A 10000-nucleotide genomic window follows, 5' to 3' on the forward strand; every position below is an offset into this window, starting at 1 on the left:
CTTTGTAAGAGGGTTCTGACTTCTCTCCTCGGTTTCCCTGGCACCACCCTCCTCCCCCTCCTCCTCCACCCCTCACTTATACCCTAGCCTTTTCATCTCACTCATTCCCTCGACCGCTAGTGTCGTTGGGGGGGACATGAGGAAGATGTCATAGCTCGCCACGCCGTTCTGTTGGCAGCTGTCGTGAGGAGATCTGGCATCGTCATTTTGGTCCATTCCTTGACGTTGTTGGACCAGCTCTTTCTCTGCCACCCCCGTCTGCGCCCTCCCTCTACAGTCCCTTGCAGGATGGTTTTGGAGAGGGTGTTATGTCGTATGACGTGACCGTCGTTTGACAGTCGCCAGCAGTGGTTCTTGGGGCCCAACAAGGCTGCACATAGTCATTGGTCTTGTGCTCCTTGTAGGAGATGTGTAGTAGTCTCCTCAAGCACTTGGTTTCGAATGGCACCTCCCTCCTCCCCCCTCCTCCTCCACCCCCCACTTATACCCTAGCGTTTTCATGCCTGTCTCGAAAGCTTGTAGAATTTAAAAATCATTTCCTCGTGTCTGTTATCTATCATTTTATATCATAGCTGACCCATCCACCCTCCTCAGTTTCAGTTTCAATTTCTCTGTTCAGTTCGGTTCAGTTACTCAAGGAGGCGTCACTGCGTTCGGACAAATCCATACACGCTACTCCACATCTGCTAGGCAGATGTCTGACCAGCAGCGTAACCCAACGCGCTTAGTCAGGCCTTGAGAAGAAAAAAAGAAAAAGAAAAGAAAAGAAAAGTGTGTGAAAAAAGAAAGAAAGGGATACATCGTTAAATAAATATATAAATGAATAAATAACATACAAAAATAAGCAGATAGATAACGAAATAAAACAAAATAAAATGCAGGAAAAAAAAAATTCTCAAGGAGACGTTATTGCGCTCGGACAAATCCATATACGCTACACCACATCTGCTAGACAGATGTCTGACCAGCAGCATAACCCAACACGCCTGATGTCTGTGTACCTATCAGAGTGGATTTTTTTTATACAGAATTTTGCCAGAGGTCAACGCTCTCGTTGCCATGGGTTCTTTTTCAGTGCACCAAGGGCGTGCTGCACACGGGACCTCGGTTTTTCGTCTCATCCGAATGACTAGACGCCCAGTTTGATTTGTCCAGTCAAACTTGGGAGAAAAGGCGAGAGCAAGGATCTGAACCCACACCCTCTCGGATACTGTGTATTGGCAGATGACCCCCTCAATGAGACGGGAAAGGAAAACGTTCTATGAACAGGTGCACATGGTGAATAATGGGTGGAGTACTTATATAATTATATGCAAACTTTGTACAAGGAGAGAGAGAGAGAGAGAGAGAGAGAGATACAGACAGACAGACAGACAGACAGACAGACAGACAGACAGACAGAAACAGAGAAATCACACAAAACGAGTCCTGACCGCAAAGACAAATTCTGTCAAACCTGACTTCAGTTGGAGCAAAAAGAAAAAAACAAAACAAAACACACACACACATACACACACACACACACACACACACACACACACACACACACACACACACACACACACAATACACACACACGCACATACACACATAAACCACACATAAAGACTTTAAAAAAAAAAAAAAAGAAGAAGAAGAAAAAAAAGAAAGCCATCATCCAGCAATCTGCTTCCTCTCTCTCCCGCTCCCGTCCCCCCTCCTTCTCCTCCCCCCTCCCTCCCTCCCCTTAACTGCCTCCCCCACTCCACCCCTAGCAGGGACCTCCACCCGTGTTGCCACCCGTCACACACACCCGTACCACCTGACCGCTCCCTCCCGTCCCTCCACCCTCCCTTCCCCCCCCCACCCCACCCCCACCCCCACCCCCTCCACCACCACCGAGCACCCATTCCCCGTGTCTCTGTCAGCATTCCTTCAGACACACTGACAACCATCAGAGAGACGAGGAGTGTGCAGCGACTGTGTTCCCTCCCCCCCCCCAGCCCCCACTCCACAGGGCACTGGAAGACAGAAGGACACGGTATGTGTTGTGCTGTGTTGTGCTGTGTTGTGTTGTTGTGTTGTGCTGTGTTGTGTTGTGCTGTGTTGTGTTGTTGTTGAGTTGTGTTGTGTTGTGTTGTGTTGTGTTGTTGTTGAGTTGTGTTGTGCTGTGCTGTGCTGTGTTGTTGTGTTGCGTCGTGTTGCGTCGTGTTGCGTTGTGTTGTGTTGCGTTGCGTTGTGTTGTGTTGTGTTGTGTTGTGTTGTGTTGTGTTGTGTTGTGTTGTGTTGTGTTGTGTTGTGTTGTGTTGTTGTGTTGTGTTGTGTTGTTGTGTTGTGTTGTGTTGCGTCGTGTTTTGTGTTGTGTTGTTGTGTTGTGTTGTGTTGTGTTGTGTTGTGTTGTGTTGCGTCGTGTTGCGTTGCGTTCCGTTGCGTCATATTGTGTTGTGTTGAGTTGTGTTGCGTTGTTTTGTGCTTGGCAGATGTGGTGTAGCGTATTTGGATTTGTCCGAACGTAGTGAACTGATCTGTGTTGCGTTGCGTTGCGTTGCGTTGCACTGTACTGTACTATATCGTATCGTATCGAGCAATGCGTTGCATTGTGCTGTGTTGCGTTGCATTACATTGTATTGTATTGTATCGCGTCGCGTCGCGTCGCGTCGCGTTGCATTGCATTGCGTTGCATTACAATGTATTGTATTGTATCGCGTCCTGTTCCTTCGCGTTGCGTGGCGTTGCATTGTATTGTATGCTTTCACCCTCTTCCCCCTCCCCACACCCCCACCTCAATGCCTGACTAAAGTGCGTTAGGGTTACACTTCTGTTTCAGGCATCTGGTCAGAAGATAACGGCGCAGCGTGTGTATGTGAATTCGTCCGAACACAGTGACGCCTCCTTGAGGAACTGAAACTGAAACTGAAACAGGAGCTGAAACTGAAACAGGACCTGAAACTGAAACTGGAGCTGGAGCTGGACGTGGAAGTGGAACCGGAACTGGAAGTGGAACCGGAACTGGAAGTGGAAGCGAAGTGCAGATGGCCATGGGCAGAGCGCGGGGAGGGCTGAGGACTCTGGGTGGAGGTGTGTGGAGGGCGCCCTTGCTGTGTGTAGCACTTGTGTGTGTGGCCGGAATGACCATTTGGCTGCACGTGCTGGGGGACCGCCCTCCGGAGCGACGCACCCTGCTTCGTCCGCTGCCGCCATCGTCGTCGTCATCCTCGTCGTCGTCATTCTTGCCGTCGTTGTCTGTGACAGGTCTGGGTGTGTTGTGTGTGTGGCTGTGTTTTTGTCTTTCTTTCTGTGTGTCTGGTTGTTTTGTTGTTGTCGTTGTCGTCATGGTGATGATGGTGATGATGGTGATGGTGATGGTGATGATGGTGATGGTGATGATGATGATGATGATGATGGTGATGATGATGGTTATGATGATGATGATGGTGATGATGATGATGGTGATGATGATGATTCTTCTTCTTCTATCATTGATGATAATGATAATGATAATAATGATCTTCTTCTTCTTCTATCATTGATGATAAGGATAATGGTGATAATGATAATTATGATCTTCTTCTTCTTCTTCTGCTCCTCCTCTCACTCACTCACAAACAGTAATTTTGGTTCATTCTGGAAACAGATGAGCTGTTGAGAATTAATCTGGAGGGGAAAAGGTGATTTTTCATTGTTGTTGATGGTGTTATTATTATCGGTTTTCTACTTCGTTATGAAATGTGTCTTCGATTTCTTTTGGCTTCAGAAGTAGCTGAGCGCGTATGGGATTTCATCTCTGTGTAGGAGGGGGCTGAGAGGGGAGGGGTTAGGGGGGAGGGATGGCAGTTGCGTATGTGTGTGTGTGTGTGTGTGTGTGTGTGTGTGTGTGCGTGCGTGTGTGTATGTGTGTGTATGCACGCGCGCGTGTGTGTATGTGTGTGTGTGTGTGTGTGTGTGTGTGTGTGTGTGTGTGTGTGTGTGTGTGTGCGTGCGTGTACGTGTGTGTGTGTGTGTATGTGTGTGTGTGCGCGCGCGCGCGCGTACATGCTTGCGTTCGTACGTGCGTGCGTGCACACACTTGTTTATCTATTTATATCCCCCCCCTCCTCCTCCTCCTCCTCCACATTGTCATCATTATCATCATCATCATCATCATCATCATCATCATCACCACCACATTCTTTAAGTTTAACATGGACAAAACACACACAGGTAGATCTACCCCACACACCAGGATCCAAACTTCACCCGAGACAACTTCCACAACTTCCTTCCACGACCCCCTCACAAAACCCTTCCTTCCTTGCCAGTGGCAAAGTCGCGACATCCCCAAACAGTATCGCTCACAAGCTGTCCTCAACTGCCGCGCGGGAAAATCCCCTGGGATCGTTTTCAAGGAGGTGCCGTCCAACAACGCTACACCGGTGACGACCCTGTCGCCGGACGATGACGCACCGTGCTTGAAACGCGTCATACGAGCCCGCTGCTATGACGTCAACACGCGCGTGCCAAGACTGGCGCACTACGTGTGGTTCGGCAAAGAGAGGCGAGCCATGCCCCTGCACTTTTTTGTGGGCGTTCTGAGCGTAGTCAGGTATTGTATTACCCCCCCTTTTTTTTTGTCACTGTGTGAAATTTGGTCTGCTCTCCCCGAGGGAGAGCGCGTCGTCTCTACAATGAGAGCGCGTCCCCCCCCCCTCCAACCCACACCCTCCGCACCCCATCCCCGCCCCAACTTTTTTTTCCTGCCTGTAGTTGTTGATTTTTTGTTTGTTTGTTGTTGTTTGTTTGTTTGTTTTGTTTTTGTTTCCTTATCGAAGTGGATTTTTCTACAAAATTTTGCCAGGAACAACCCTTTTGTTGCCGTGGGGCCTTTTGCTTGTGCTAACAACAACCTTGGTTTATCGTCTCATCCGAATGACTATAGCGTCCAGACCAAAACTCAAGATTTAGTAGAGGGAGTATGGGGGGTGGGGGGGAGGCAGGGAATGGGGGATCTTGTAGAGGGGGAGTGGGGGGGGGGGGGGCGGGGGGGGGGGGGGGGGGGGGGGACTACTGGCGACTGTGCCGAGATTCGAACCAGCAGTGCGCTCAGATTTTCTAGCTTCCCAAGCGGGACGCGTTACCTTCTAGGTCATCACTCCTCCCCAGGTTCCTGAGGCCTTGCCTGATCGTCTTCCACGGGGACCTCCTGCCGAGCGGGGTCCTCTGGCAGGCCCTGGTGCAGCTCGTTCCTGCCATCCTCCACCTGCCCACGCCGCGACCTCGGGAGGTCTTCGGCCGCGTCATCAAGGTCCCGGAACACAGCGCTGACGTCACCAGACTGCGCGTGCTCCTCGGTGAGTCTTGTGCCTGTCTGACGTCATCGCCCCTCGCTTTCATGTCACTGAGGAGGTGTCAGTATTTGTGAGTGTGACACACACACAGAGACACATACACAGAGACACACACAGATACACACAGACACACACACATTCACACAGACAGAGATAGAGACAGACAGACAGAGATAGAGACAGAAAGACACAGACAGACAGACAGACAGACACAGAGAGAGAGAGAGAGAGAGAGAGAGAGAGAGAGAGAGAGAGAGAGAACGTTGTATTAGAGTTATGGAATGCCAGGTCATTTGGTTTGATGTTTTACCTGCATTGTCTGTAGAGTATGCTATGCTTGGTTTTGTCAGTCCAAGTGCCAACAAGGTATTTTGTTTTATTTTGTTCTATTTAGAAAAAAGTGAGAGTACTTTGACTGCAGAGTATTGCCCTAGAGGTGACGCGTCCGCTTAGGAAGCGAGAGAATATGAGCGCACTGGTTCGAATCCTGGCACAGTCGGCCAGTATTTCCCCCCCCCCCCTCGACTAGACCTTGAGTGGTGGACTGGACGCTAGTCATTTGGATGAGACGATAAACCGAGGTTCCTTGTGCAGCATGTACTTAGCACACGCCAAAGAACCCACGGCAACAAAAGGGTTGTCCCTGGCAAAATTCTGTAGAAAAATCCACTTTGATAGAAGAAAAAAGAAAAAGAAAAAAAAAGAGACCCAGAAAACCGCAGGCAGGGAGAAAAAGAAAGAGAGAAAAAAAAAAGAAAAAAAAAAGAAAGAAAAAAAGGTGGCGCTCTCAGTGCAGCGACACGCTGTCCCTGGGGAAGAGCAGATAAATCTGCTGTAACAAAAAAAAAGTAATACAATACAAAACAAAACAATACAACACAGTTATTTCTTGTTGCAGAGTACGGAGGGGTATACCTGGACACTGACCAGTACCTGCTTCGGCCAGTGACTGACCTTCTGAACGACTCCACCACCATCGGCATCGAACGCCCCGGAGAGAACTGTGGAAATGGTCTCATCTTCAGTGAGCCGGGCTCGCCATTTCTCAGGCTGTGGTTGGAAAGGTGCGCCGGTGGTTTGTGTTGTGTCTGGTTTGTTGGTGGTTTGGGGTTTGTTTGTTTGTTTGTTTGTTTGTCTATTTTGTCGTTCTCTGTAACGTGTTGTTGTTGTTGTTGTTGTTGTTGTTGTTGTGATTTTGTTGTGTTGGTATGGAGTTGTTTTGATTTGTGTTGTGTTGTGTTGTGGTGTGATGCTGTTGTTGTTGTTCTTCTTCTTCTTTTCATTATCATTATCATTATCATTATTATTATTATTATCATCATCATCATCATCATCATCATCATCATCATCATGGTCCTTCTTCTTCTTCCTCTCCTCCTCCTTCTCCTCCTCATTGTTATTATTACTATTATTGTTGTTGACATTATCATCATCATTATTCTCATCCTCCTTCCCATTCTTCTTGTCATGATGATGATGATCATTATTGTCCTCCTTCACCTCCTCCTACTCATTATTATTATTATTATTATTATTATTATTATTATTATTCTCCTCCTCCTTCTTCTTATCATCATCATCATCATGATTGTGATGGTTATGATGATGATGATGAGAAGAAGGATAATGATATTAACCATCATCATTATCATCAACATGATTATGATTATGATTATCATTGCTGTTGTTGTTGTCACCTCTTATCCTCTGGATGAACCCCCCCCTCCCCCCTCCTCCCCTCCTCCCCCCCCGGCCAGGTACTCCACCTTCAACGACACCCAGTGGGCGGAGCACTCCACGGTTGTACCCTACCGGCTGTCCAGGGAGCACCCCGATCTGGTCCGGGTGGTGAGGTCGTTCTTCACCCCCAACTACAAGCACATCGAGCCCTTGTACAGGGCGGGGGGCGGCGGGGGGTACCCCTGGGACCGGCTCCACGCCCTCCATCTGTACCACCGCTTCTACTCCAGCTACTTTCGAACGGGGGTCCGCATGGACCGGCAGGGCAGCGTCATTGGGAGCATGACGCGTCACATCCTCTTCGGCTCAGGGGACGCGTGTCGCGAGAACCGTGACGTCAGTGGTGGTGGTAGTTAATTAGTTAATTCAGTCATCCCACATTGGCGTCTAGAAGGTTACGAGTTCAAATTCTTCTTCCGGGATGTCAGTCGTGGTGGTTAATTCAATCACCCGACATTTGCGTCTAGAAGGTTACGAGTTCGAATCCTTCTTCCGTGACGTCAATGGTGGTGGTTGATCAATCGACTGTGGCGTTCAGAAGGGTACGAGTTCGAATCCTTCTTCCGGGATGTCAGTGCTGGTGGTTAATCAATCATCCGACAGTGGCGTCTAGAAGGTTGCGAGTTCGAATCCTTCCGTGACGTCAATGGTGGTGGTTAATCTCGCAGGTGACATTCAGAAACGTTTTAAGTTCGAATCTATGGCCAGCGCCCGAACTACAAAATCTTGGCATCCTACCAGCCGCTGTAGCGAAGTGATTAGCGTCGCGGACTGACGGCTGAGAGGACGCGGGTTCGAATCCCAGTGGCCGGCTCCTACCCAGAGTTGAGTGTGCTGTGGGCTTAAATGGGGAGACTGGGACCACACAGTCGGGTGTCATCCACTTCAAGGATGCGTCTTTGGGTGTGTTGCTCTAATTACCTGACTAACACTGCAAGTGTCTGTATCTCTCGGGCCTGGTTAACGCCGGGATATCATTATGACAGGAAGCGTCGAGTACAGCCTTGTCACGCAGTCCCAAAACAAAATGGACCTCCATAGCAACATCGTCACCGTCATCCTCCCCCTCCTTCATCATCATCAATATAGACAAAACAGTCTCAAGGTCTGTGGCCTTTCATGCCCTGCTCTCATGGTGACCTCAGTTTCGATGCCCCTCCACTTCTATGCTTGGGGTGAGTCCTGTCAATGTCTTCAATGTCGGCAGATTCACGAGGGGCTGTTGTTTGAGGGACGTGGTGGCGGTCTCCACTCTGGGAGGGACGCTCACTCAGTCTGGCTCCGCGACTAAGCCATTATTGTCTTTAGTAGGGGGCTTAGTAAGTGTTGTCCTAAGTACGTTAAATCAGAACAGGCACCACTGAACACCACCGAAGTGACTCAGCAGCAGTGCAGGGTCTCCTCTGGTGTGTGGCCTCCTGGCGACCTAACATCGATGCGGACTGCCGACGCTGGAACTGTGACGGACGAACCCGGGTGCGGCCGTGTATGGGGGAATCTAAATGAGCGGCGTGGGAGTAATGCCACGGAAGTGGTGCAAATGGTGGGGCAGCCAAAAAAAAAAAAAATGTTGGCATCCTGGATTGCCCGTCATCACAAGCTGTCGTTGTGGTGGTGTCAGTGTTGTGCTGGGCAGGTCCCCTTCCTTACTCTCCTGGGACGGAAACCACCGTCAGCCATGTCACCGGAAGTGGGTGTCGACATTAAACCCGAACAACTGAACAACCAACGTATGGTTCTAAAGGGCCCCGTTGAAAAAAAAGAAAAGAAAAAAAAAGAAAGACCGCTCTTTAATGAGAGAGAAGGAAGCAAGTTTTGAAAAGTGCAAAATCAATAAAGGCCAACAGCAATTATTTGAATTAGACGTTTTATTTCAGTGAGAGTTAGAGAAAGAGAGAAAGAGAAAGAAAGTGAGAGAGAAAGCGAGAGAGACAGACAGAGAGGGAGAGAGATACACAGAGAGACAGACAGACAGACAGAGGGAGAGAGATACACACAGAGACAGACAGACAGACAGGTAGACAGACAGAGAGACAGAGGGAGAGAGATACACAGACAGATAGATAGACAGAGAGACAGAGGGAGAGAGACACACACAGAGACAGAAAGACAGACAGGTAGACAGACAGAGAGACAGACGTACACCCGAACAATTGACACCACTCCCCCGTCCCCTCACCATCCAACCCAACCACTCACCCACCCAAAGAACCCGGTCATTATGCGCGTGGTCAGAAAGGAAAAAAATAATAATAAAAAAAAGGAAAGAAATTCCAGGAACCTGGATATGAAAGACCCCCACCCCCATTTCTCCCCCACCCACCCACCCCCCACCTCTCCCACCCCTCCCACGCTGATGCAGTCAGACCAACAGTCGTGAAACCTGAAGAAATCAATGATTCAGACATGGAAATCTTTCTTCCGTTTTCGTTTAGAAACCGTAAGTGTTCCCCTCAGTTGTTGGAATAATACGTCATAATTACAAGGACCCAGCATTATGTACTGTCCGAAAGGGCTGTCAAACGGTATTTCACAACTCCGCAAACAGCAAATACATGTGATGATAAAAAAAAAAGAAAAAAAAGAGAAGATAAAAACCACATAGGTCTTTCATATGCTCAATCTTAAACGACGTCAGACTATATGAATTTCCTCTGTCGTAAATAAAGTGATACCCGCAACTCATCGTCGTAACAAACAGACCCGACAAAGGAGTAACATTGGTTCTACACCCTTACCAGATGGAAACTTGAGGATGAAACAATGAACATTGAATCACTTTGGAAAGCAGTTTATGGGAGCACTTGGGTGTCATACTGCGGTCTGCAGGTGGACTGAGCGTTTCTCAGCCAGAGGCACTGACCTTGAAGACACTTACACGTCAGGGTGGTTGGTGGCGGATAGGAACGAACTAACGTTTCTTCTGAACGAATGGTGGAAGAAGACCCTCATATTTT

General features: G+C 48.8%; 2 protein-coding genes across 2 annotated transcripts in view; one reads left to right on the forward strand and one right to left on the reverse strand.

The window, feature by feature from the left end:
- The first annotated feature begins 3076 nt into the window (after positions 1-3076).
- On the forward strand, positions 3077-7442 carry LOC143286643 (uncharacterized). The gene is made up of 5 exons (XM_076594281.1): positions 3077-3231; positions 4180-4561; positions 5119-5306; positions 6202-6367; positions 7061-7442. The coding sequence occupies exons 1-5, from the start codon at positions 3108-3110 to the stop codon at positions 7398-7400; spliced, it is 1200 nt and encodes a 399-aa protein (XP_076450396.1). The 5' UTR covers positions 3077-3107; the 3' UTR covers positions 7401-7442.
- Positions 7443-9412: 1970 nt separating this feature from the next.
- Positions 9413-10000, reverse strand: part of LOC143286406 (uncharacterized) — a 16805-nt gene continuing 16217 nt past the window's right edge. The window contains exon 9 of the mRNA XM_076593965.1: positions 9413-10000. This exon is cut by the window's right edge and continues 2325 nt beyond it. The gene's annotated coding sequence lies outside the window, so the exon portion shown is untranslated.

Source organism: Babylonia areolata, chromosome 10 (genome assembly GCF_041734735.1).
Source record: "Babylonia areolata isolate BAREFJ2019XMU chromosome 10, ASM4173473v1, whole genome shotgun sequence".
Classification (NCBI taxonomy): Eukaryota; Metazoa; Mollusca; class Gastropoda; order Neogastropoda; family Buccinidae; genus Babylonia; species Babylonia areolata.

Excerpts from the sequence above, each read along its gene's own strand:
- LOC143286643 (XM_076594281.1), top strand. The coding sequence starts at position 3,108 with ATGACCATTTGGCTGCACGTGCTGGGGGACCGCCCTCCGGAGCGACGC. Across the intron at positions 3,232-4,179 it reads GCCGTCGTTGTCTGTGACAG|GTAGATCTACCCCACACACC; the intron begins GTCTGGGTGTGT and ends AAACACACACAG. Across the intron at positions 5,307-6,201 it reads CAGACTGCGCGTGCTCCTCG|AGTACGGAGGGGTATACCTG; the intron begins GTGAGTCTTGTG and ends TTCTTGTTGCAG.